This window comes from Aulostomus chinensis, chromosome 23, assembly GCF_037954235.1.
Source record: "Aulostomus chinensis isolate RoL2024-O1b breed Wild chromosome 23, RoL_Achi_v1.0, whole genome shotgun sequence".
Lineage (NCBI taxonomy): Eukaryota > Metazoa > Chordata > Actinopteri > Syngnathiformes > Aulostomidae > Aulostomus > Aulostomus chinensis.
Genome location: NC_141342.1, coordinates 6,262,545 through 6,290,419, shown reverse-complemented (window position 1 = coordinate 6,290,419; position 27,875 = coordinate 6,262,545). Strand labels below are relative to the sequence as shown.

General features: G+C 47.4%; 4 protein-coding genes and 1 long non-coding RNA gene across 6 annotated transcripts in view; 1 reads left to right on the top strand and 4 right to left on the bottom strand.

The window, feature by feature from the left end:
* Positions 1-4,804, bottom strand: part of arhgap22b (Rho GTPase activating protein 22b) — a 28,121-nt gene extending 23,317 nt beyond the window's left edge. Inside the window, exon 1 of the mRNA XM_086194984.1 lies at positions 4,681-4,804. Within this exon, the coding sequence (XP_086051110.1) occupies positions 4,681-4,723 (43 nt within the window). The 5' untranslated portion in view covers positions 4,724-4,804. The remainder of the gene's footprint in view (positions 1-4,680) is intronic.
* A 6,052-nt stretch (positions 4,805-10,856) lies between these two features.
* LOC147239283 (uncharacterized) lies at positions 10,857-24,818 on the top strand. 2 transcript variants are annotated; one of them, XR_015111544.1, is made up of 3 exons: positions 10,857-11,109; positions 22,522-23,068; positions 23,396-24,818. It is a non-coding gene; the product is annotated as an uncharacterized LOC147239283 (long non-coding RNA). The 2 variants fall into 2 exon arrangements; XR_015111545.1 differs by lacking the exon at positions 10,857-11,109 and adding an exon at positions 14,081-14,161.
* On the bottom strand, positions 11,722-14,832 carry LOC147239285 (uncharacterized). The gene is made up of 3 exons (XM_086195608.1): positions 14,710-14,832; positions 13,951-14,209; positions 11,722-13,693 (listed from the first exon to the last, which is right to left on the bottom strand). Exons 2-3 carry the CDS (start codon positions 14,203-14,205, stop codon positions 13,208-13,210), a joined length of 741 nt encoding a protein of 246 aa, XP_086051734.1. The 5' UTR covers positions 14,206-14,209; positions 14,710-14,832; the 3' UTR covers positions 11,722-13,207.
* LOC147239284 (uncharacterized) lies at positions 16,251-18,496 on the bottom strand. The gene is made up of 2 exons (XM_086195472.1): positions 17,997-18,496; positions 16,251-17,032 (listed from the first exon to the last, which is right to left on the bottom strand). The coding sequence occupies exons 1-2, from the start codon at positions 18,252-18,254 to the stop codon at positions 16,634-16,636; spliced, it is 657 nt and encodes a 218-aa protein (XP_086051598.1). The 5' UTR covers positions 18,255-18,496; the 3' UTR covers positions 16,251-16,633.
* vstm4b (V-set and transmembrane domain containing 4b) overlaps positions 23,636-27,875 on the bottom strand; it is a 16,047-nt gene continuing 11,807 nt past the window's right edge. Inside the window, exon 8 of the mRNA XM_086195607.1 lies at positions 23,636-27,656. Coding sequence (XP_086051733.1) covers positions 27,531-27,656 — 126 coding nt within the window. The 3' untranslated portion in view covers positions 23,636-27,530. The remainder of the gene's footprint in view (positions 27,657-27,875) is intronic.

The following is a 27,875-nucleotide window of genomic DNA, read 5'->3' as shown; positions in this document are numbered from 1 at the left end:
GGAAACAACACACGCTCTAATGTAGTACGCTCGAGTTCTGAGCAACGACATCGGCCGCAGCGGCGGTCTAACCCCACACCAGAAATGAGAAGTATTCTAAAGGGGCAGGCCACCCATGGACCCCCCCACCCCCCCATGCTGATGGAAGGCCATGTTTGTAGTCTTTCTAACCACATGCTGTCATGGCTGGATGCTGCCGGCTACAGAGAGGCTCAAACGTGGCGGTTGATTGGACTGAAACGTAGTGTTTGGGCGAATTGTCCCTCTGAGACTGAGCTGCCGGTTCCACCTGGTCTATGGAACCCAGTCGATTATTACACAGCAACGTGTTCACAAAAGAGGAACCAAGGTAAGCAGGGATGTCGTGAATTCTCTTTCTTTCATTTTAATATCAGTTGTTTTACATCGAAGCCCGTTATTGATACTATGTTTGTTTATGAGTGCTCGCCCTCTTTGGGCGCGTCCTTGAGGAACTGCCCTCAAGGCTTTGATTGGTTCTTCAGTGCAGGGGCCTTCAAACCACTCAGACTCAAGTACTGCTCCACGTGTACACACTTCCTTAGGCTGAAAGTACAAATACCCACATGAAATAGTACTCTGGTAAAAGTCACTTTTCAAAGTTCTACTAGAAGGGAACCCCCCCATGAAACCATGCCGAGCTGAGGGCTGGTCAGGTGACTCTGCTGGAGTTTTAGCTGCCACACCGCCATGTTTTTCCTGCACACTGCAGCCTGGAGCTCCCGCTATGACGCCATGTTTGTTTGTGTTTGAGAACAGTTACGGTCATGACGAGGTGGTGTGGGTTCCAGTTGTGTTGCTCTGATTGTGTCTTCACATTTGAGTGTAAATCATCTTCATCAGCTGATTGTGCCTCCTCAAAGCAACTAGTAACTGATGCTTCCAGATAAATGTAATGTAGTAAATGTCCCCTAAAGTACAGATACATCATCAACGCACTAAAGTACTTCAGTAAAACATTTAGTTTCTTCCTGTTAGTACTTACAGAAATCAAACTGTTATCACGCATCCTGGATATCAGAGCTTCAGAGGCAGGCCTTGTTTGTCCTGACACTCCAACGATAATAATCTAATCTAATCTAATCTAATCTAATCTAATCTAATCTAATCTAATCCATAATCTTAATATTTATTTCTGCTTCTTCATCTCTTCAGGACCAGCAGGACAAACAGATCGCTCAAATCTTTCTATCCACCTACAAAAGAGCTCCAGTGTGTAACTCACCATGAGGGGAACACACACTGGCCAATAATTCACGCCTGAGTCACTGCTACTGTGTGTGTGTGTGTGTGTGTGTGTGTGTGTGTGTGTGTGTCCATTGAGCTCAGGGTGATTCAGACCTTCCATGGCTGAGGTGGAGCTGCTCTGTGGTCACATCTCCAACTATCAACTATGATGCTGGAGGAGGGTGTTTTACTCTAAATGCAGCCCAGTCCGCTGCAGCAGGACTGTGGCGGCGTCAGTCTCACTGGATAGTAGTTATGCAGGGCTGAGTCAAGCAGTGAGGGCTCAGTATTCTGCCTGCGACTCCATGCTATAACCAGATACACCACCCAGGGCCTGGAGCTGAAGATCAACACCACCAGAAGAAAACCACTGGGAATGTTCCAAATGTCTCGTGTCACAAAACAAGCATCTTCTCACATGACTTCTCAGCAGGTAGTTTGTTAGGTTGGTTAGTCCAGAGAGCCGGTGAGGAGCTAAACGAACTCCAGCCGTGAGCTCACAAACAGAGACACTAACTAGCGGTCAGCTGCAACTACGTGGGTGGTAAAATGCTTGTTTTGTGACATAAGAGACATTTGGAACATTCCCAGTGGTTTCTTCACGTTCAGCCGCTCACTAACAGGCCCTGTCCTGTGGGTCCCGTGCCACCGTATTCAGCGTGCTAGCCTGCTGTATCTCCTGCTGGAGGGGTCATGGTCAGGCAATGAGCTGCGATGTTCTGCTGGGGTTTCTTGTGGCGTTGGACTGCACGCGTAATTTCAAATGCTTTTCAGCACAATTGTATTGGAGGATTGAATCTCAAATATCTTTCCTGGCAAATGATTCCACAAAAGTCTTTGTTTTCTCCTTGAGGGGGAAATGTTATTGTAATTTGGAGGGACCGGCCCTTTAAGAACAACCCTCATATCAGTGGTTCTACGATCTGTTCTAGTTCCTCCAGAACCTGCGGAATCATTCAGCTGGTGTCCTTGTGATGCTTGTGAGAGTTCTATAGTGGAACTGAGGACATCTGGGCGACATAAACCCAAACACAAGTTGTGTTGTAAAAGAAGGGACACTTGATGCTTCATTCTCTCTCTCTCTCTCTCTCTCTCTCTCTCTCTCTCTCTCTCTCTCACACACACACACACACACACACACACACACACACACACACACACACACACACACACACACTCAGATGCCTGATCACACACACTCCACACACGGTCTCAGTGGCATCACCTAGGAGATGTATTTTTATTATCAGCAGGAAATGGAGTTATGGCTCATTCGAGAAGAGTCCATCCATTAGCCTGGCAGAGTGAGTGCTCCAGTACACACTGATGGCTAAATCACACACACACACACACACACACACACACACACACACACACACACACACACACACACACACACACACACGCACACACACACACGCATGCAAACAGGCACATTGGTGGAATTCAATTTCATTAATCTGGTTGTTGTGTCATGATTTATGGCTGAGAGTTACAGGTGCATCAGAGCGCAACTTCCAGTTAGCCTATCACAGCTGATTAATGACTTAACCAGTGTGTGTATGTGTGTGTGTGTGTGTGTGTGTGTGTGTGTGTGTGTGTGTGTGTGTGTGTGTGTGTGTGTTAGCCATGCTGGAGGTGTGGCCAATAATGAACAGCCAGTATGTGAATGCTGCAGTGGAGTGGAACTGATGCTCCAGTGTGTGTTTGCATGTCTATGAGCATCTTTCCTCTCTTGTGTGCGTCTCACGAGTGTCTGTGCGTGTTCTCCATTCTCCCGTTCTCTCGTTCAGTATCTGTGTTCATTCCTGGAAGTGCAGAATATCAATGCGCTGCTAGTTTGGGGATAAAAACCATGGTAACGCAGATGAAAGTGATGCAGCAGCAGTGTGGAGCAGACGAGTGGGCAATTAAAGCTGCTGGTAGACACTCGATGCCAAGAACCATGGAGGCAGAGTCACGCTAGCAGTCCTCAGCCGCCATTTAAACGGGTCTTTGTGAAGGCGTCGGTGACATATCTGCACCTGCGGCCTCCACTGGTACCAACCTGAAGTGTTACAGCAGAAGCAGGGAGGATGATTGTCATTTCATGAAATAATGCCACATTTTTAGTGAATCCATGTTCATTCACATGGTAAAAAGGTGGAAGGGATGATTCCTATGCTACCTGTATGTCGCGTACCAAACATGTGTCGCTAGCCCCTGATTAGCTTAGCTAAAGTCCGAATGCGAAGGTACTAAAAGGTACCTCTGGCAACCTGATTATTCCACGAGTTCTAGTTCTTGAATTTTTGTTTTTGTCACTTCAGGTTTTGGAGTGTTTTATGCTAAGCTAAGTATTTGCTGGCTGTAGCTCCATCATCAGTCACAGATGCTCCAATTAGCCTGCATTTACCCTCCAGATACGACAATCATTGTTGAATTGTTGTAGAAACGTGTAGCTTCCCCACCTGCACCGTCACCGAGGGAATGAGGTCAGAGACGTGTTCTCCAGGAGGACAGCTTTTGAGTTCATATTTTTCTGATCATTAAATATTCGCCATGCTAATCAGGTTGTTGAGAGAACAAATGAACTTCCCACCCTTTTACCGTCTTTCTTGGTTTGTCGTTCGACCTCAGTAAAACCACACAAACAATGGGAGTGAGGCAGTGTGGCTGCTCTCAGCACGGAGGAACCCACCCTCATATGTCAGTGTTCCATGACCCTCCCATGACCTGCTGTGACCTCAGCCAGGTGAGCGCCGCACCGCTACATCTGCCGTCACTCCTGAGTTCCACGCAGCATACACGATGCTGTCAGCAGAGAGACGCTGGGAACGGTTCCCCTCCCCACTGGTGGATCACCCTCTTACATGTCAAGTCTTAACAGAAATGCAACCAGCATCAGAGTAACTCCCAGTGCCCTGAATCAACAATAAAAATGAAACACACCTAATAACCCTAAAATATGACACTAATATCCACCGCCAATGTTAAACCACCATGTTGGTTCTCGGCGTGAGCCTGCAGGAACAGTTAATCTACTCCACTGTCTTACTACGTGCGGATTTAATCCACTTGCAGACCAATTTCATGCCACTCAGCTGAGATTAACACATCTCGGTGCCACTCTGGGCTTCTGTTCACGTCCTGCTAATCAGATCCAGCTGTGAGCTGCAGTCATGGAGACGGAGGAGGGAAGGACACTGGTTAATACAGCCGTTCATGGCTCTGAGTGCACAAGTGCAGAGCAGCAGCTGACAAAACTAGAGATGCTCCAGACGCTCAGGCTGGCCGCCTCGGCGCTCCAGTTAAACGCAAATATGACACTGGATTATAAGCTGCTTTATTTTTGGATTCAGATCCCTGACTGGAGGAGAGAGCTGCGTCCTCTCAGCTGATGCTCCTGTGAGGGATGTCAGCCTGACGCGTCAGAGAGCAAACAAGCTGTCCTACCTCTCCTGGTCTGCCTGATCTTTGGACTCAGCATGGTTGTCATCGCTTGTCCCGGCGCTCTCCTCTCGGCATGTTCCTGTACATCCAGCGACACCCACCCCGGCTCTCCCTGTGCCTCCCTCCTCTTCTTCCCTCTGACCTTCTGCAGTGCGGCCGGGAGCTAGGGGGTTGGGAGAACAGGGGAGGGGAGGAGAATGGAGAGAAGGGGGTGGTGAAGGAGGAGGACCTACCCCTCTGTTTCTCTCTTCCTCTGTGCACACACCCAGTGGCCTCCACCCCTGCCTGCTGCATTATTCATGCAGTGCATCCGCCTCGGGTGATGGGGGGGCAGGTTTTACGGGGGCAGTCCATACCTGACCCACTGTAAGACGCCTGATTGTACTGCTTCCCCTCAAAGGTCTGCATGTCTGAAGGCAGTGGAGGGGGGGGGGGGGGGGGGCAGGTGTCGCCTTCAGCTGCACCTAATTAAGCTGTCGAGGTCCTCAGCTCGTCTCCACCTCCTCCCTTAATCACTCATTATCCCCCATCCTTCTTCTCCTCTCTCCCTCATTCTCCTCCACCCTCAAGCTATCTTTTCTCTCCAACACCCTCCCCTCCCCTCCCCCCTTCCTCCTCCTTTCTCCCTCGTCTCAGTCACTTTCCTCCGATGTTTCTGGGCAAAGCCTCCCTTGGCTCTCTAAGAATGACACTGCTGTCCAGCCCAAAGTCAAATGTGGGAAATTCCCAGCTCGTCCAGTAGGTCATAATTACTCACTCCAGCATTCCAGTGGCACCGCTCAGACAAACCAGGGGAGCAAAAATATTGTTCGCTGCGTAACAGACAACGTCCTGTCGTCCGGACTCCAGCAGCCTGTCATTGACTCAGACGTGGTGGAGGTTTGTGGGGACCAGCAGACCAGAGCTGGTTCACAGCTTTGATAGAAATGCTGCTGTCGACAGTTTCTTCTCCTTGGGTTAGGGTTCTTGTGGAGCTCTCAGCTCTCATCACTGATTCTCTCGGTTCTGAGCTCCGTTATCGTTTGCCGTTGGTTCTTAGTTCTGGTGCTCATCCACACCAGGAAGTCTCTTCAAAAGCAGCACACGGAACATCTGAGGTGGACTCCCACTGTTGGAGATCTTCAAGTGACCCTGCTGTGACAGTGCAGGACAGCCTGGTGCAGGAGTTTGAGACCCCCGAGTTACCGCGTTGATACCAACGACTGGTTAATGCTAACTACTGCTAGTCAGCACTGAACATGCGGTGACCTTAGAACCAGCAGCAGCATCTGCATGGAATACAAGGACGTGACAGAGCAAGAGTTTCCACACCAGTGTAAGTTTTATGTGTTCATGTATTCGATCCCCGGCAGCGACATCATCATTGCTGCACCCCCAGCTCCTGGGATAACAACCCAGGCCAGCGTTGCAATTGAATCAGAGCCTCCAGTCGACCGCAGCTGCTCTTATAACAGAGCAAAGAGAAACACAGAGAGTGTGTGTGTGTGTGTCTATGTATGTGTGTGTGTGCACACATAACATACATGTATTTGCACACGGTCAACATGCAGTTAAAATGAAGCAGCAAATGCATATATGGATCTAAAACACACAGACACACACACACACACAGACACACACAGACAGAGACACACCGACACACACACACAGAGACACACACACACACACACTGATCAAAGCAGAATGAGACTGACAGGAACAGAGATAGGGGTCATACATGCTGACAGAGAGCGAAAAGGAGGGACACACCAATGAGAAACCACAATGAAATAGAGGGAGGAGCACGCGCGCACACACACACACACACACACACACACACACACACACACACACACACCCACCGAGAGTGCCACTGTTTGGTTTGAGACTGAGGTTGAGTGAAAGCAGTGTGGCTGCACCAGCCCGGGTGTGGCACGGCGTGTTGCTCTCTGATTTGGCGCCCCAGCGTGCTGGTTTGTCACTGAGCTCCATGTTGCTCCATGAAAGAGAGACAAACAGCAAAGTGACTAAAATACTGAACAGACACTTAAATCTGGCAGCTGAGGCCCCACAGGGAGATGCATTGCTGAAACCACCAGACCAGCCCTCAAGTGTGGTCCTGCTGGACTCTGGCACCTCAACGCCGGTATTTAGTTGACTTGAAACAATCAAACTTCCTTTCCATCATTTCAAACAGACAGAAGGGATGGAGCAGCGTGCTGCCTGAGCGGGGCCAGGGAGACTGGAGGTCCAGGGAGACTGGAGGTCCAGGGAGACTGGAGGTCCAGGGAGGTCCAGGGAGGTCCAGGGAGACTGGAGGTCCAGGGAGACTAGAGGTCCAGGGAGGTCCAGCGAGACTGGAGGTCCAGGGAGGTCCAGGGAGACTGGAGGTCCAGGGAGGTCCAGGGAGACTGGAGGTCCAAGGGGGGTCCAGGGAGACTGGAGGTCCAGGGAGGTCCAGGGAGACTGGAGGTCCAAGGGGGTCCAGGGAGACTGGAAGTCCAGGGAGACTGGAGGTCTAAGGGGGTCCAGGGAGACTGGAGGTCCAGGGAGACTGGAGGTCGTGGTGATGCAGTGCTAAACAGGCATGCTTAGAACAGTAACTCTCATGTAAATAGTCTATAACATTAAAGCTGAACATATTAACAAAGAAACATTTAAAGCAGTTTATTTATAAAATTGATGATTACATCTAATCTGTTCGAGTTAATCAGGATGAGCTACAACTCAGAGTGGAGATGTTGCTTAGAAATGTGACACCAACATGTTAGAATATCTTGAATTATCTTTCTTTCTTTGTGTTTTTCAAATATCATTTTAAAGTCAATTTGATGATTTTATCTGATTTAGTTCAGGGCAGCACAGTGGAGCAGTGGTCCTCACTGTGGCCCCCCAGCAAGAAGGTTGTGGGTGGAGCCCCGGCTGCAGCACGGGGTCTTTCTGTGTGAGTCTCCATGTTCTCCCTGTTCCTGTGTGGGTTCTCTCTGGTACTCCAGCTTCCTCCACAGTCCAAAGACATCAAGAGGGACCAGGTTAATCCAGACTCTAAATTGACCGTAGGCGTGGCTGGGAGAGCCAATGGTTGTCTGTCTCTATGTGTTGGCCCTGCCATGGACTGGTGACCTGTCCAGGGGGAAGGCTGCTGGGATAGACTCCACCCCACCACCCTGAACAGGAGAAGAGGGAGAACATGGAGGGATGGATGATGATGGATGGATGATGGATGGATGGATGATGGATGGATTAGTTTATTTATTATTTTATTGAATTCATTTATTTTTGTACCGTTCTTTCTGTTTCTCCTCTTCACACGTCCCCTCTGTGGTTTCCTACGTCTCCTGTCCACATTCAGGAATTTTTTTTTTTTTCATGTTGTCGTTATTATCATGTATTGTACGGACAAGTGAGGCTAAGTAGATTCCTGACGACCATTTTAGTCCACATCCCTTCAGCCTACTTGCTTTGGCAGGTGAGCATCTCCTCCCTCCATCTTCTCTCTGTTCTTCTTCTCCCAATCCTGTTTTTATCTCCCTGACCTCTGAGGTCAAATCAAGTCAGTGAGGTCGGAACGAGCCCAGAATCCTCTCTCCATCTCAGACTCCAGAGTTTAGAGACGCTGGTGAAATATTGATGGAGCCGATGATTAAACTTTTATATGAGCAGGCTGAAGGTGTGACTGTTGACTCAACATCACTTATTGATGAGCGGCGACGGTCTCGGAGGATGATGATGATGAGGGTTTCTTCAGGGACATTCCTCTTCTCCTCCCCTATCCACACCAGAATTTAACGTTATACTGTACCAACTGTGGTCAATCAAACAAAACGCTCTACATATTGAAAGTTTTTTTGTACATAAATATATTTAAAATAAGGATTTTAGTCATTTTCACCAACACAAACCAGTTATACGACAAAGTGAAGTCTTACTGGTCTGCAGCAGCTCACCTGTCAGAGCTTCTTCTTCTACTATTTTAATGTTTAATGAAGTGACTTCTTCTCTTTCAGTGAAAAGGAGATTCAAACCTTCCTTCCTCTCAGTCAGTGGGTGAATCTCTTGACTGGAATTATCACCAGGAAAATGATGTTGAGCTTGTTCGGAGAGTACGCATGCACGCATACACACAGACACACACAGACACACACAGACACACACACACACACACACACACACACACACAGACACACACACAGACTCACGCACACACACACACAAATTAGACGGGCGTTTTCCAATGAGACTGGTCTGTCTGGGGCCCCACTTCTCTCTCTAAACCCTTTCTTTTACCCCCATTATGCCCCCCCCCCCCCCACACACACACACACACACGCTGCTCTGTCACTGGCAATTAGCACATGGCCATGACTTCATCCACTAATGGACACGGGGGGAGCTGACAGGACAGCAGGACTCACACAGCCTCCTTCTTTCCCTCAGCAGTTCCTGTCAGTTTCTGATGGTTCTGACTGTCATTGCGCCGTTAGCGTTAGCATTTGTGTTAGCAATAGTGTTAGCGTTAGCAAATCAACAACGACAATAGCCACAAGACACTTGACATAATTTGGGAGATTATAAGATACAGTCAATCGATCAATGAGTTACATCAGTAAAAAAAAGTGAGAGTTAAAGTGGCATCAAGCTTCAATCACTGGCTCACACGTGGGTCACATGACATCCATGTAATACTTAAAAAGTGTTCATTGGAGCGGGAGTTGGAGAAATGGTTCAGCTCCCAAAACTGAACAGCGAGTGGAAACATCATTTGAAGAGCAGCGGGAGCTCAGCTGTGCAGAAACATGTTTGATTTTATGCGCCACAAAATCCATCCACGTTAGATCTCATTGAGGAACCTCACTGACAAAACTCTGACGAGGCCGCGCTGATCAACCGTGAATCAAGACTCTTCGAATGTCTTCAGGAACATGCCTGTTCGAGTGTAGAAGGTTCTCTAGGTGAAGTCGTCAAGTCAGGTTTATTAGTGTGTCTCCAAACCCCAACCAAAGTTCTGTCCTGACTCTCTCCAAGTAGAGCAGGTCCAGCACCTCCCTCCTTCAATGAACCTCCACCCAACAATTCTCCATCAGCAAGCACATCCTGCAACAGCAGCCACCAGAACCTTCCTTTACCAGCAGGAACGTAGGCCATTAGTGAGAATTCTGACTGCCTCGCATGTGGTTGCCTCCATGCCCCACTCTAGGGTCACAACCCACCAGTTGAGAACTACAGATATAGACATTGTCTATATTTGATTCACTAAACATAGAGTTAAGCTTATTCCGTTTTTGTAATATTAGCTTGCTAGCTTAGCCACGTGCTAACACACCATTCATCCAGATCTTCATCTTTCTGCTTCCACCTATCGACTGAGTCCATGACTCAGAGAGTACTGGAGAGGAGGGTCAGGGCGATAGTCGAACCTCGGATCAAGGAGGAGCAGTGTGGTTTTCGTCCCGGCCATGGAACCATGGATCAGCTCTTCACCCTCGCTCAGGTGCTGGAGGGGAATGGGAGTTTGCCCAACCAGTCCACATGTGTTTTGTGGATCTGGAGAAGACTTATGTCTGTGTTCCCAGGAGCACCCTGTGGGGGGTACTCCAGGAGTATGGGGTGGATGGCCCCTTACAAAGGGCCGTTCAGTCTTTCTACCAGAGGAGTGAGAGTCTGGTTCGCGCTGCCGGCAGTAATTCTGACTTGTTCTTGGTGAGGGTTGGATTCCACCAAGGCTGCCCTTTGTCACCGGTTCTGTTCATAACCTTTATGGACAGAATTTCTAGGTTCAGCCAGGTGGTGGCCCTCCATGATGTGGTCCTCTTAGCTCCATCTTAGCTCCATCAGGCCACGACCTCCAGCTCTTGCTGGGACACTTCACAGCCGAATGTGAAGTGGCTGGGATGAGAGGCGGTGCCCTCAGTGATGGTGCTAAACCAGTCCGTTGTGGTGAAGAGGGAGCTTAGCCAAAAGGAGAGGCTCTCAGTTTACCTGTCAATCTACGTTCCAACCCTCACCTGTGGTCATGAGCTCTGGGTAATGACTGAAAGAAAAAGATCCTGAATAAAGCGGCTGAAATGAGTTTCCTCCTCAGGGAGGCTGGGCTCTCCCTTAGAGACAGGGTGAGAAGCTCAGTCCTTCAGGAGGGACTCAGAGTAGAGCTGCTGCTCCTCCATGTAGAGGAGTCAGTGGAGGTGGTTCAGGCATCTGGTGAGGACGCCTCCCTCAGGAGGTGTACCAGGCATGTTGGACCGGAAGGAGGCCTCGAGGCCGACCCAGGACACCCTGGGGGGATTATATCTCTGGGCTGGCCTGGGAACGCCTCAGGATTCCCCCGGAAGAGCTGGTGGAAGTGGCTGGGGAGAGGACAGACTGGGCTTCCTTGCTGAGGCTGCTGCCCCCGCGACCCGGACCAACCGGATAAGAGGAGGACAACAACAACAGCCGAGGCCTCCTCTCCTCACGGTGGGACTCCTTCTCCTGCTCATCTCTCCTTCCATCAGAGCACCTCTAACTGGTTTTACTTGGTGTGACTAACTTCCTGTTACTGGTTTTATTTTGTCTGTTAAAGAACTTCTGTTTTCAATGGTGTTTTTATGATCATTATCATTAATCTGTGTTTATGCCAGTCAAATCTTGACTCACATCATGGTTGTGATCCATTTGTTGCTGCTTCATGGGAGCACTTTATAGCACGTTTTAAAAAGTGCTACAAAGGTCATCATCATCGTGATTATTATTATTATTATTATTATAGTAGTAGTAGTAGTAGTAGTAGTATTATCCGTGTAATGAAGGGTGTTGTAAAAGTGTGGCTCTGTTTGCTCTCCGGCCGTGTGGTGCCTGACAGGACGAGTTAGTAGCAGCGATGCGTCGACCAGCTGGGAGAACCTGGGGAACCTTTACTCTTGCATTTATACAAGTCAGTTCTTAAAGTGATTCATATCATGGCTGTCGAGAGCTGCTCCTTGTTCCCAGTTTCCTTTCCAGTCGAGAGATTCTCAGTCTGATCACTCGTGAAACCTTTGCAGACTTGATAATTTAGCTTTATTATTCAATACTCATACAACTGATCTCACATTAAATCCAACATAGATTCATATTTCAGCCGTATTCATGGTTTGCAGTCACATGCTATTAAAAGCTCTTGTTTTGGGCGATAATGAATTATCGGTGCTCTTTCATTGAAGTTATCTTACAGCTTCTGCAGTAAAGTTCTGCTAAACTGGAATCATGTCAACTGGTTTTTGGTTTGTTAAAATGTTCGGGGACCAGGAAAAGTGTGCTGGGGGTCCCGGGGGGTCCTCTGCTGCCCTCTAGTGGAGACCATGCGTGTGAGTCACAGTGGCGCTCTTCATATGAAGCTGCCTGAGGGCCTCATAAGCTGTGTATTCACTGTCATGGAACCGTGTTCTATAAGGTTGAGGTGTGGAGGGAGACGCTCCTGCTGCACCGCTGCTGTAGCAGCAGTAGATGGTGCTGTAGTGCCATTGAACCCAACCGGGCAGCATGGGGACAGTGCGCTGTCTGCACCTCAGCTGGTAGTCCTCTGGATCTGGAGTCACAGCTGTAGTTCTGGGAACTATGACTTTAGCTGACATCATCAGCGAATGTTCACTCTTGAAAAAGACACTGCTAATTAGTCACATGTGTCTTTGTCACAGTGACGGACAGGTGACCCGTCCAGGGTGAACCCCGCCTCTCAACCAATGTCAGCTGGGATAGGCTCCACCCCCGTGACCTTTGATGGATAAGCAGCATAGAAAATGAATGCATGGATGGATGGATGATGAATGGATGATGGATGGATGGATGGTGGATGATGAATGGATGATGGATGGATGGATGATGCATGGATGATGGATGGATGGATGGATGATGGATGGATGATGATGAATGGATGATGGATGGATGGATGGTGGATGATGAATGGATGATGGATGGATGGATGATGCATGGATGATGGATGGATGGATGATGGATGGATGGATGATGATGAATGGATGATGGATGGATGGATGATGCATGGATGATGGATGGATGGATGGATGATGGATGGATGATGATGAATGGATGATGGATGGATGGATGGTGGATGATGAATGGATGATTGATGAATGGATGATGAATGGATGATGGATGGATGATGAATGATGATGGATGGATGATGAATGGATGATGGATGGATGATGAATGGATGATGGATGATGAATGGATGATGGATGGATGATGAATGGATGATGGATGATGAATGGATGATGGATGATGAATGGATGAATGATGAATGGATGATGAATGGATGATGGATGATGAATGGATGATGGATGATGAATGATGAATGGATGATGAATGGATGATGGATGATGAATGGATGATGGATGATGAATGGATGATGGATGGATGGAGGGGTGTAATTATCACACTTCTGAGTACTCCTGTAACCTGAGGAGGCTTCATATTAAAGTACTTCACCTGAGTACTTGTTCCTGGGGAGTTCTACCTGTAGATCCTTTTATCCTGCAGTTTCCTGTGAGGTGCAGTGAAGCAGGAAGTCGTTCTGATTTTACAAGTCAGAGTCTTTGAACATGCTTTTGACAGTAAGAATCTCCTCGCCTCCGTGCGCCTGGGTGGGCGGCCTGGTCTTCACCTCTTGGTTCAGCGTCTTCCTCTCCGTTTTATTCAGACACTCCTCACACAGGTGACTCTTCCGGACGAGGAACAGCTTCTCTGTCACCACCACTGACTCCTGTAGGGGGGGTAGCTGAGTCAGGAGGGGGTTCCTGTCCAGGTTGACCCTCTCCAACTGATCCAGCTTGGACAGACATCTGGGGACGCGCGTGAACAAGTTGTCAGAGAGGCCGATGTGGCGGAGCTCCTTCAGGGTGCCGATGGAGGCAGGGAGAGCTTCCAGCAGGTTGAGGCCCAGGTGGAGGGTATGGAGCTTCCTCAGCAGGCCCAGCTCCTCCGGCAGGCTCGTCAGACGGTTGTTACACAAATTCAGAACCAGCAGGTTCTGAAGGCGGCCGATGGTGACTGGGATCTGGTTCAGCTGCAGACAAGTTACATCACAAAAGTCAGAGTGGCTCATGATGACATCGCACACATGTTGACATCACAACCGAACACGTGAGACCTACATCTACCCCAGGACGCCTCGTGGCGGTGTGTAGTAAACAGGTTAGCGAAGTTCAACCTTTCAGTCCAACATTCCTGAGACACAAACTCACAACCTCGGCAGTTTGGTGTCAAGCTGAAGTCTTCCAGCTCAAATACACCTGTTATTAGTAGAAGTATCTAGAAACTCACGTAGTTGCTGTGCAGATCCAAAACGCAAATTTTGATGAAATTGTCAATAAAATCTGGGATTTGCCGGATCAGGTTCCTGCTCAGGTCCACTTCATCCATGTCACACAGTTTCTGGAGGCACTTTGGAACAGACGTGAGCTCCTTGAAGCTGAGATCCAGGCGCCGCCTGCCGTCCAGGGTCAGATCCACGCAGTTCTGAGCAGTTTTCAAGGTGATTGTCTTCGCCTTTGCCTTGATTTTCTTTCCTTTGGCCATGATGCTGCAGGAAGAGACCAGGATAGAGATCAGGGTAGAGACCAGGGAAGATACCAGGATAGGGGCCAGGGTAGAGACCAGGATAGGGACCAGGGTAGAGACCAGGGTAGAGACCAGGGAAGATACCAGGATAGGGACCAGTGTAGAGACCAGGGTAGAGACCAGGGTAGCGACCAGGGTAGAGATCAGGATAGAGACCAGGATAGAGACCAGGATAGAGAGACCAGGACAGGCACCAGGACGCTGCTAGTTAACAGTATTCAGCGGAGCAGAATCAAGTTACACCAGGCTCCAGTTTGGAGGTGTAACGTTATCACCGATTGTTCCATGACAAAGCAGAATCACTGACTTCCACACACTTGGCTCTTTTGTATTTCCATGTGTACTTAAACCCTGAATCATGAACATGAAAACCCAGTGTTCCACTCAGGTGTAGTGAGTCACCAGAAGTCAGCTCACGGCTCTGAGTAGGTTGGTCAGAATATCAAGAATCAGGAGTCTTACCAGCGCGAGGGATGAGGGAAGGCCTCTCCAGATCCAGCAACACCGAGACTGACGGGGACTCACGCCATCAGCTCACATATCAAGATGCCACACGCATGTAAAGTAGGTTGCTGCCGTGTAGCTGGTGTGTGCTGTGAGTGAGGCGGCTGCTGCTCTGGTCTGGACTCACAGGCAGGACGTGAGATTTGTTGTCTTTTGTATCCAAGCAACTGCTGTGTGAGTGACTGTGACCATCCAGTCTGTTTACTGTAGTTCTTTACTCATTAGAACAACATACAACTCTGACAAGAAAGACAGAAATGAGATAGCAGCTGTGTACACACACACACACACATATATATATATATATACATACATACACACACATACAGTATGTGTGTGTATCTATATATATACACACACTGTATACACAGTATATATATACACACAGTATATATATATATACACACACAGTATATATATATATACACACAGTATATATATATATACACACTGTATATATATGTATACACACTGTATATATATATATATACACACTGTATATATATATACACACTGTATATATATACACACTGTATATATATATACACACTGTATATATTGTCACGACCCGGCTCACAGATCGTGACATCGAAGGAGGGAAACGCGGAGTCAACGTCACACACAACTAAGAATTTATTATTAACAATGCAAAATCAAAACAAGGCAAACCATAACATGCAATGGAGTGTGGTTATCAGTAGTGTCAGTGGTGAGTGCGAGTGTGTGCATGAGTGTACAGGGGGTGTATGTGCGCGGTGTGATGGATGCAGAGAACTAAACAAGACATAACTCAAGAAACACAACCATCGCTCCGACGTGGGCCAGGAGGAGTGAGCGAGAGCCCGTCGGCCAGGTTGGCCGCCTGCTTTATAGCTGGGAGACGCCCGGGCCCAGGTGCTCCCAATTAGTCAGCAGCTCCGCCCCATAAAGCTCCAACCTGGGAAGGGAAGGAAGTCACAAATGATGCCACGCCCCCATGCCCATGACCATGGGGATGTGACAATATATATACACTGTATATATATATATACACAGTGTATATATATATGTACACTGTATATATATATATATATATATATATATATATATATGTATATAAAATCACATTTGGTGTATTGATAGAGTTTAGTGCAGTAGAATAGAATAGACTGGAAGTATATGACACACTTCTTTTTACCACATTTTGAAGCACTTTACATTGTATGTGAGCACTGTTGCTTAAAATTAATTATTAATGCATATATTAATGTATATATTTAACATAAAATTTAAATTACTTTTTTAAAGGTGGTGTCAGCAGCCTGGTTTGCTGTGGCTGGCAACACCAAGAATGCACCCCCTGCCCCTGACAGCATGACCCCCCCCCCCCCCCCAGCCAGCCCTGCAATAACCAATCGACTAGCACACGCTAACCGCCGGCTATCACACGCTAACTGCCAGCTACCACACGTTAACTGCCAGCTAGCACACGCTAACTGCCAGATAGCACATGCTAACTGCCAGCTAGCACATGCTAACCACCTGGGCCTCCCTGCTCCTGATTGGTCCGTTTCCGTACTCTGGGCACTTCAGTGCCCATCTTGATCTCAAGTCTTCAGATGACCTGCGATCAGAGAGCAGGGGGCTCCGGTGCCCCTCTACACAGCCTGTTATACCCATTTGGACGGTTTAGCATTAAGGGTGGGAAGGGATGGACAGACAGGGGGAGGAAGGGAGGGATGGAAAATCCATCCATACACACTTAAACACATTCACACCTGGGGTCACCTGGAGAACCTCTCAGACACAGGGAGAACACCCAGCTGACTGAGGTACTGGAGCTCAGAACCACTGCCGGCCAGCTCAGTTGTAGTTGGGTCTGTGTGTTTGCTTTGTGTCATCTTTATACATTCCTTCTGCTATTGACGTACTTTTTCAGGCACTGTTCACAGAGCTCGCCTTCCATTAGCAGGTAGAAAACGTGTTTGTCATTGACTGACTCCTGCTGGGGGGGCTCCTCATCCAGGATGGGGTTCCTCTTCAGGTTGACCTCCACTTGATGAAGATTTGTGAGGCACAGTGGGTCAGAGGTGAACTGATTGTCAGAAAGGCCGATGTAGCGGAGCTCCTTCAAATTGTGGATGGAGGCAGGAAGGAATGTGAGCCTGTTGAGACCCAAGTAGAGGGTCTGGAGTTTCTTCAGCTCGCCGATCTCGTCGGGGAGTCTCGCCAGACGGTTGTTACACAAATTCAGAACCTGCAGGTTCTCAAGGTTGCCAATGCTCCCTGGGACCTCTTCCAGCTGCAGACAGAACAGTAGCACAGTTGAAACAACTGAACTCCATTACATTAAAGATTAGTACACCAAACTCTACATCTATGAATCTAAGGTGGTTGCTGACAAAGGTCCCCAGAGGACAGAACATCGATGATGCTAATGAAGTGCCTGGAGTTTGAGGGCGGGGGCCAGGTTCCAGGTTCTCACACTGATCTCAGAGCTCCACCTTTGAGCTCTTACTGTAACCTGGTGCTTTCCACTTGGAATGCATTGATGATTGACGATACTGTCTCAGCCTGCTGGATCAGATATCAGTGGCGATCTGGCCGATCCAGTTCTGTTCTACAGGATTGGACGACATCATAGATCAGCGGCGCACACCTGAAGGCTGTATTTAGCTGAAACAAGGCTGATAGCATTGAGGGAGCTAAAAAGAAAGCTTCAGCAGCAAGTACTTCTTTCTGGATTTCCATCCATCCATCCATCCATCCATTCATTATACCGCTTATCCTTTAAGGGGTGCAGGGGGGTGGAGCCTATCCCAGCTGACATTGGGTGAGAGGCAGGTTCACCCTGGACAGGTCACCAGTCCCTCACAGGGCCATCAGGAGCAATTACGGGTTCAGTATCTTGCTCAAGGACATGGTAACTGAGGAAGTGGGGACTGAACCAACAACCCTTTGGTTGATAAATGGCCACTCTACCTCTGAGCCACGCCGGCCCTTCTTTTGGATTTAATGATTTGTTACAGTTGGTTTGGTGGTGGCGTTATTTCTCTCATAGATTATTACAACATTCCAAAGTCAGACGGACAGAACCTTCAAGAATCCTGACTGTCAGCTCTGTACGACAAACCTCAACATCAAAGTCAGAGGTTAGCCAGAGAAATTTTGGGATGTAACACAACCTGTGGCCCCGCCCTCGAACAACAGACATGACTCTGTTATAAATCATCAGTTTTGATGCTTGAACCTGCCATCATACTCACATAGTTGCTGTGCAGATCCAAAACACGCATGCTAATGAAATTGTCATCAAATATAAAATCAGGGATTTTTTGGATCAGGTTCCTGCCTAGGTTCACTTGATCCAGAGCCCCAAGCTTCTGGAGGCACTTTGGAACAGTCGTGAGCTTCTTTAGACTAAGATCCAGCTGCTGCGCCATGTCCACCATCGTCAGATACGTCCGGGCCTCTTTCAAGCCCATTTCCTTTGTTTTCTTCCCCTTTTTCTTTCCCTTGGGCATACGAGAAAGTAGAGCAGAGTAGAGTAGAGTAGAGTTGGGTTTAAGAGATGTAGGACACAGCTTGCTACTCCGCGTGGTGTGATAACACTCCTTACTGCCATCCTGGACCCAGTCATCCTGGTCCCAGTCATCCTGGTCCCAGTCGTCCTGCACCCTGAGCCTTGGCCATTTTAGCTGCAGCACATTCTAGAAGGTTCCAGTGCTACAGTTTGAAATTTCAGCTTCCAGTGAGTTTGGATTTCCTGACAACCTCCCAAGATCATATGAGTTGAGGGAACTCTTTGATGATGATAATCAGCACTTCTGGTGCCACATTAAATCCGTGGCTCAGGCCCTGAATCGGTCGGACTGCTCGTCCTCTGTCAGCAGACGCGTTGCTGTCATGTTTGGATGTGGCTGTCATCTCCTGCTACTGCAGCAGCAGCACTTCTTCACTGTGTTTTTGCCATCTCACATGTTCTACTGGACCACATTCAGATACGACCCTGAGCACCCACCAGGAACAGTCTGGGTGGACTCTAGACCAGCTATAAACTGACTCTAGATCAACTCTAGACTAAGACTAGACCAGCTATAGACTAACTCTAGATCAAATCTAGATCAACTCTAACCAGCTATAGACTAACTCTACACCAGCTATAGTAAAACTCTACACCAACTCTAGATCAACACTAGACTGACTATAGACTAACTACACCAACTCAAGACAAACTCTAACCAGCTATAGACTAACTCTACACCAGCTATAGATAAACTCTACATCAGCAAGAGACTAACTCTACACCAACTCTAGACTAAGTCTACACCACCTCTAGATTATAGCTGGACCAGCTATAGACTAACTCTGGATTAACACTAGACCAACTCTAGACTAACTTGACCAGCTATAGACAAACTCTAGACCAACTCTAGACCAGCTTTAGACTAACCCGAGACCAATTCTAGACTAACTCTTGACCAGCTTTAGAGTAACTCTACTGATTACTGATTCGTGAATATTGAGTACTGATTACTGAGTACTGATTACTGATTCCTGAGTACTTATTACTGATTCCTGAATACTGAATACTGATTACTGATACTGAGTACTTATTACTGATTCCTGAGTACTGATTACTGATTCCTGAACACTGAGTACTGATTACTGATAACTGATTACTGAATACTTAGTACTGATTACTGAGTACTGATTCCTGAACACTGAGTACTGATTAATGAGTGCTGATCACTGATTCCTGAATACTGAGTACTGATTACTGAGTACTGATTCCTGAATACTGAGTACTGATTTCTGAACACTGAGTACTGATTCCTGAATACAGATTCCTGAACACTGAGTACTGATTCCTGAATACTGATTACTGAGTACTGATTACTGAATACTGACAACTGATTACTGAATTTTGAGTACTGATTACTGAGTACTGATTACTGATTCCTGTTTACTGAATACTGATTTCTGATAACTGAATACTGATTTCTGATTTCTGATAACTGAATACTGATTTCTGATAACTGAATACTGAGTACTGATTACTGAGTACTGATTCCTGTTTACTGAATACTGATTACTGATTTCTGATAACTGAGTACTGATTTCTGATAACTGAATACTGAGTACTGATTACTGTTTACTGAATACTGATTACTGATTTCTGAATACTGATTACTGATTTCTGATAACTGAATACTGATTTCTGATAACTGATTACTGATTCCTGAGTACTGATTACTGATTCCTGAATACTGATTACTGATACTGAGTACTGATTACTGATTCCTGAACACTGAGTACTGATTACTGAGTACTGATTACTGATAACTGATTACTGAATACTTAGTACTGATTACTGAGTACTGATTCCTGAACACTGAGTACTGATTACTGATTTCTGATAACTGAATACTGATAACTGAATACTGATTACTGATTTCTGATAACTGAATACTGAGTACTGATGGCAAAGACCAGGATTTTACCAGACGATGGGCTTTGTAAATGGATGTTTCTGGACAGTTAAGCAGTTGCTAGCTGTCAGTCTCCATCAGCGCCAAGCTAAATATACATGGCTTGTTTGCTTTAAAGTAGTTATTCCTGTTACTGCTCTGGTAGAACTCAAATGCACCACACAGCAGGAATGATGAAAGGATCACATGACCCTCATGTTACTGAAAACTCTTTTAAACACGTCATATTCTCACTTCCCTTTTAAACTGCTTTGCTAAGTTCCCAAACTGCAGAATCAGTCACTTGGATTGAGCTGCACAGCAGCCAGCTAGCAGGCGGCAGCTCCCACAGCTGACAACTGAACACAGACATGGAAAATCGAGCCAAACTCCACAGATGCAGACACACATGCAGCCAGAAGGATCAGACACATGAGTGTTTGTCAGAAAGAGGGACAGCTTATAGGACATGAGGGACATTCATGTGTTCATCTGCACTTTGTTCAGATGCGCCGTTCCTCTTCCTGACCTGCCGTGTTGCTGCAGAGCAGAAGGTTCCGTGTTCAGGCTCAGAAAGCTTCTGGCATCATGTCAGTGAATCATGAGGCCGTTGTCTGTGTGTGATGAATGTAACTCCTGCAGCTGTTTGTTTCTGTGTCTAAATTATTATTTGATGACTCTAACCTGATCTTGTCTGACAAAATGCATTTAATAAAAACACATTTCATGAATAAAAATCATTTTAATCCACAGTCATAGAAGCGTGTTTGTTGTTTCCCTCAGATAAAACCGTCATTACTTCCTTTTAGTTCTCTGACATACGCAGCAGGTTTGTATTCTTCAGGATTTAATTTCCCCACACTGATGTTTACAGCAGAGCAGCCAAACCACAGAGGCTCTGTGGTGCCGGTAACGCGGAGCCCTCGTTATTCTGGCTCAGACTGCGTTGGTCTGAAGCTTTACTGTTTGTTGGGCTCTTCATTCTTCACCAGCATTGTCAGCCACCATCACTGCTTGCTGGACAAATCCCGCCAGTTTTTCTGTATTTTCTGTAAATGCACTGGCAACTTTAACTCGGTCTGTGGATGAGGAGGTTGCAGACATGCAGTAGTACTCCAATGACACCTTCTGTACTATGTAGGCCGAGGTAATCCTTAAAATATAATGTACATAGTGGCTCTGAGAGGACAGCACAGCACAACATCCCACAAAGGTGAATGAAAACGTTTCATCTTTTTGTCTCCATGGTATTTTTCTGGTTTGTGTTTTTTTTCTGATCAGGAACAGGATTCTGTGTTTCTGAGCTGGTCTCCTCTGAGAGTGATGGACCGGATGTCAGTGTTGCAAGAGTCAAACTGGCACAGGAGCGTTCATGTAGATGCTGAAACTCACAGTTACACTTTCCTCTGCAGATCTGGAGACATATTTTTCTGTATCTTAGCAGACCTATAATTCTGGAGCAGACGCTCACAGCACACACCAGACATGTGGAGACCGAGACGCACCAGTGTTCCTCAGATGTCAGTTTACACACCGTAAATAACCGAACCTGGTACAGAACGCAGGAACAGCTCCAAACTCTTAACTTCAGCCTGACATCATTATTTACACACACACACACACACACACACACACACACACACACACACACACACACACACACACACACACACACACACACACTCCTCATCGACTGTTAACAATCTTAAAAGTCATTACACAGGATGATGTCATCAGTTTTGGAGTGTGAGTGGCGACAAGCAGCCAAACGGTGAGTGTGAGGCGGCTGTTTCTCATTACTTCAACAGCTGAGTTTATCGTAGTACTGAGACGAGACAGACACAGCAGACAGAGTATTATCGAAGTGAAATGCCTCGTGAGTTACTGCATACACATCCAAGTGTGATGCAAAGACGATCAAGGGTTCTGGTTCATCTGACGAGGGGTTACGCTGCCGACACCCAGCAGGACGGTTCTGCCAGTCCTGCTACCCACCGTCTGGTTTGGCTGCTGACCTCTGACCTGTCACACCTGCCAAGTGTTCAGGCGCCACTCAGGCATCGGTGTCTCCTCACCCCTGTTGAGTGAACCGCCTCTGGAGAGGTGCTCGTCAGACGTGCTCGTTAGACGTGATCAGAGGTGTGCAAACTGAACATTCACTGGCCAGTTTATGAGGAAGCTGGACGCAGTGACTCCTCCTCCATGCTGAGTGTTCCTGTTCTCCTGTCATGTCCTCCGTCTGTTGTTTTATTGTTTCCCTCACGTTTCATGTCTTGTCTTCCTGTTTTATTGTGTGTTCTCACCTCTGTCTCTGTTCCAGGTTCCTGTCTGCCCTGCCTCCTCCCCATCTGTGTGCACCTGATTCCTGATTGTGTTTCAGCACCTGTGGCTCCTCACTCCCCATCAGCACTGCCTTTGTGTCTCGTCGTTCCTGACCCACGTTCAGAGAAGCGCTCCTTCTCTTGGCCACAGTCACAGCCTTGTTGTTGTCTGAACCTTCCTCGTTTCTGACCTCTTGGATCCCTCCGCCTGGTTTGATTGCTCACCTGTGTATTGACCTCTGCCTGGAAATAAACCCCGCTTGTCTGATCCCACCGGTCTGTGACCTGCAGTTGAGTCCTGCTCATCCTACGTTCATGACAGCGTGTGGATATGACATCACGGTGTTCCTGGAGGAAGCGGTCTCTCCTCCATAGTGGCCTGAGCTGAGATCTGCAGGATTTCCAGTTTGGAGTGTGAAAGTGATGTACGACTCCTGAGACTCCATTGTCGTCTGTCCACATCTGGAACCACACAGGACGCCTGGGTTTCTCTTCATTCCACCTCTCCAGACAGAGAGACGGCACGTGAGCGTCCTAAACATGCAGGTCAGTAACAGTAACAATAGCTTTGTGTCTGCTGATGACACACACACACACACACACACCTACTTAAACATTACACACTTTGGTTATTTTTTCAACTCCCTCCCTCCAACAGCCACGTCTCTTTCCGTCAACTTCTTGTGTTTTCCTTGTGGGTGAGACATTTTTATACGACCTCTGGGGTTAATTTAGCCTCACACAGTGAACCTCCCTCCCACTTTTCCTTTTGGAAATGCTTTGGAGGGTTCAAATACACTCAACCTAACATTTAAACCTCCGTCTCTCATTAAAACACCTCCACATTCTCCTCTCACGTCTCCTCCTTACCAGCACGGAGCTCCTGCAGAGACCTATCTAGCAAAGGAAATTCAGGACAACGTCATCATCTGAGGGAAAGCAGAAGCATCTGTTCACCAAGAAATGTTGTTCACTGCACCACAGCTTGCACAAGGGTAGATGCAGAGCTCAAGTTCTTCATGTATGAATCTTAAACATGTTTACAAGGGAAACACCACGTGTGAAGAAACACACACAACAGCCCGCAGGAAAACAACAACCATTGTAAGTAGGACAGCCTTTATTTGTGCTGACATGTTAGACAATAATAATGTGCACACACTTCCATCTCCTCCACTCGTCTGAGGTGAGATGTGAAAATGAAAACATGTAGAAGTTCTGCTGAGTGCAGGTCAGAGACGGACACAGGGACGACTCCCACATCTGCTTCTCGTTAGTGGACTCCCATTAAAGACACGGTGGTCTGGAAGAAACTACATTTCACAGTTTGAAGGGCGTTGGTGAGCCCGTTATTCTATACATAGACGATACGCTGAGCACCTGACAAGCAGGGGTGTGACTAGAATGTGGCTCTCAGGGAGGGATGAGCACAGACGCTGGCTGGCTGCAGGACTCACTTCCTGATCTGAACAGAATCCAGCAGGTGGTGTGTTTGGGATGGTGAGCTGGAGAGGAGCAGTACCAGAGCACGACTTCTAGAACAGAGCTGTTTGCATGGACTGATGAAGTCAACACGCTGCTGCCATGTCAGGAACAGGGTCACAGCCAGTGGGCAGGAAGGAACACAAACCGCTGCTGAGATCTCTCTGACTTTTGTCTGCACCTGGAACACTTTAACTCAGCATTCAGTCCCTGGTCACATGACCCTGCAGTAGTCACGAAAACATATCTGCCAGCGCTGATAGGAAGCCTGCAGATGACCACATTCACCCAGGTTTATGTTCCCGAGCGCCTGATGGCGTACACTCAAACGACGAGTGGTCAGAACTCCACCGTCAACAATAAACACGGAGCAATGAGAGCTTGTCGTCCCCCCTGGAAACTTCTACATTTCTACATTTCACTTTTTGTTATCTTGACCAAACATTCCAGCTGTCTGCATTGGAGCGGCGGCGGTCTGACATCCTCCAGACATGAGAGTGAACACAGTAACCTCAGAAACACGGAGCAAAAAACGCACGCATCAGGAAACACAAAGACGACAACAACAACAACAACAACAGAAGGCAGCTCAGCGTCGACGCACAGCGGGACCAGAGTCTCCTGGGGGTTCAACAATCCTGTACATGTGTACTTAGGTACCTGTACCTAGGGTCCATGGGTTTGTGTGTGTCTGTGTGTATGTCTTTGTGTGCACCTGTGTGGGTCTTCTCTCTGTCACATGGAAACAGGAATCTGAGTGCATTCTAGCGACACGTGTCAAAGGAATAATTTGCCCAACAATAAAAATACACCACAAACCCATAAAATGCCTTCATGCTCGTTTGAATTTTTCATCTCATGGTTCTATTCTCTAATTATTCACTGCAACACCTTTACCTGTCAAAGTCCAGCAGTGTTTGTGCACTAAAACCATCACCTGACCTTCCATCAGCAGGAGGAGGAGCCGACGATGACTGCGTCTCCCTTTTTGGGTGAACTGCACCTTTAACTTGAATATTGTCTCATGAGAGAAAAAGGTGGGATATTGCAGTCCATGTCAGTGTGACTGGTGTGAGGCAGCTCCGACATGAAGTGACGGTTATAAAATACATAAATAATTTCATCATTTTGTTCACTGACTGCTAGTTACCAGGCTAATGGCAGGCGTAGTATTAGCATGTAGCATCTGCACGGGTGATGCCATACAAGATAGTGGCAGTGCTGGGGGAGGGGGGGGGGGGGGGGGGGGGGACGGTGCCTTTGTGTCTGGGTTTCAAATTCACTGTCTGAAAAACTTGTGCTGCTTTTCCATGCTTGAATCCAGAGGCTCATTGAATGGAAAAAGAGAGCGAAGCAGTTTCACACTCATGGAAAGTGAGAAAGCAAAGCGGCTGTAAAGGTTCCTGATACAAGAACGTGAAGAAGGGAAGGACAGTTCCATCAACGTTCCAACAAGTTTACTGCAACTCAAGAGCCACGTTTGTTCACGCGCGCGTGCGCGTGTGTGTGTGTGTGTGCGCGCGCCTCTAACAGCCTGTTAGATGTTGGCAGAAGTTGAAAGGCTGACATGCTCTCCCATGCTTGGGGGGGGGGGGGGGGGGGGGCTAATGGTGGCTACTTTCATATCAACTCTCTGGAGTTGTGGTCATTGTAAACTGCTGACACACACAAACAGATGTTGAGAGGCAGATAATCTAGAAGGCTCCAGAAGGAAATCACATTTGGAGAAGCAGCAGTTCACATTCACAGGAGCAGAAGTTTGGTTTCGTCTCATCGTGAGCTGCTCTCTCTGGTTTGGGTTCTCACAGTTTAGGTGTGAGGAGCATCACAGGAGCCGTCACGTCTCCATGTTGAAGTCCTCTAGAACCATAATCAAGGACAGTTTAACATTTTGGGAAAACTTCACTCTCCTTACTGGAGAAGAATATCACTAAATGTCTGCGCGATTAGCCTAGCTTAGCATAAGACTGGAAGCAGGGCACTCCAAATACACACCTACAGCTCACTTCTTCACTCTTGCTATGTCGTGTATTTAACTGATACGCGAGTGACTTGGGCCTCGTCACACACTTGGGAGCGCCGGAGCCTCTGCTGCTGTTCCTCTGTCCTGTTTGTCAGAAACCCACTGGAGGATTCCGGGTCCTTTAAATGCTGGAGACCACACACACGATGGCAGATTCCACCGTTTGTAATGTTTTAATCATAAGAACACCAGAGGCTCCAGCCAAGACGCAGCACCGCACTCTTGGCAGCCGCACTGAATGATTCCAAGACTCAATCTCACAGAAACTGGCATTTTCCAACGAGACTGTTACATCAGCTGCTTCCATTTCAGCTTGGTGATATGGTGAAAGAGTCGGCCATCATCAAGCCATGAGTGCTGGTGTATGAGTCAGCACGTGCAGTCGGCGAGGGAATCACCTCCCCGCTCACGATCGCCAGTGACAAAGAGGAACCATTGGTTCAAGTTGTTTTGTTTTAAAATCAAACAAAAGACATAAATGAAGCTGCCTGCTGTCTTTGCAAACTCAGAGTGCTGGTGATAGAGCCCAGCACCACTAATTTTCACAAGCATCTGAGGATACATCATGCTGGTCAGCACGCCATGGCTACACTGAGAGAAGGAGGACGCCGCTGCTTACAGCCTTCGAAGAAGAAACAGGTGGAGATGAAATAAACAGAACTTGTGTTCAGGAGTAAAATGAACAGAAGGCTGCCACCTACACCAGTCGCCACTGTAGCGCACGGATCATGGAATTCATTCAGATGAGGTTCTGACATCACAACGCATCCTAACCATGTGCTCTGACGAAGACGTCAGTTGTCTCTACTTGTGCAAGTGTGTTTGTACTTGCGCTCACATTTAGAGTTGATTTGAAAGTTTACTCTCAAACAGGACCAGCAGGAGCTAACGTTACAAGCCTGGTAGCTACTAGGTCAGCTCGCTGTCATGGCAACACCCTGTATGCTAAGTTAAGCTAAGCCAAACAAGTCTGGGCTACCACTACATACTCAATGCGCAGATATGAGATTGATATGAATCCCAAAGAATTCCCACAGTGTAAAACATCACGTGTGCATTTAGGCTTCAGGGTTACAAGCACATTCTTTCAATCTTGACATGAAGTATTTACAGTCAATGGGATCATCGTGGTACCGCATCAGTCCTAGCTAGCTGTGGATGCTACATCACACGGGTTCATGTGTGATTGTCACGATCAAACTGGATCTAAATCCTCCCCAAACCGTTCACTGCATTCTCACTTTTACAAACTACACAGATTCAAAAATCCTCCAGTACACAAAACATTTGATTCTGCAGACAAAAGACAAAACTGTCAAATATCATATAAAAACATAAAATTGTTATGCTGAGACATTACAAGGTTCGTCTCTCACCACCATTAGAATACAAAATAATTCACGCTATAAATAAACACTGCTATGTACATAAGGCATAATTATTAGTTTCTGTGTGTGTGTGTGTGCAAGTGTGTGTGTGTGTGTGTGTGTGTTTGTGTAAGTCTCATAGCTGCTGTTCCCCAAACAGTATCTGAGCGTACACTGTGCCGCTACGCGATGCCTTGGGCTCTGGAATCGGCCTCACCAAATCCAGCTCGGCATAGGTCAGGTTCTCCTCCACAATCTTCGGCTGGAGATTTGGAGACGGGGATGAGGGGGGGAGACCGGGAGGGGAGGGAGGTGGCAGAGGAGGGATGTGGTGTGAGTGGTGAGAAAATAAGCAGGAAGGTTTTCATGCAAAACTCCATTAGACGAATTACAGGACTTGTAGCGTCTCTGCAGAGTCCATTGACACACGACTGTGTCGGATGGGAATGACGAGCCTGAGTTGAACTGATTCCTCGTGTTC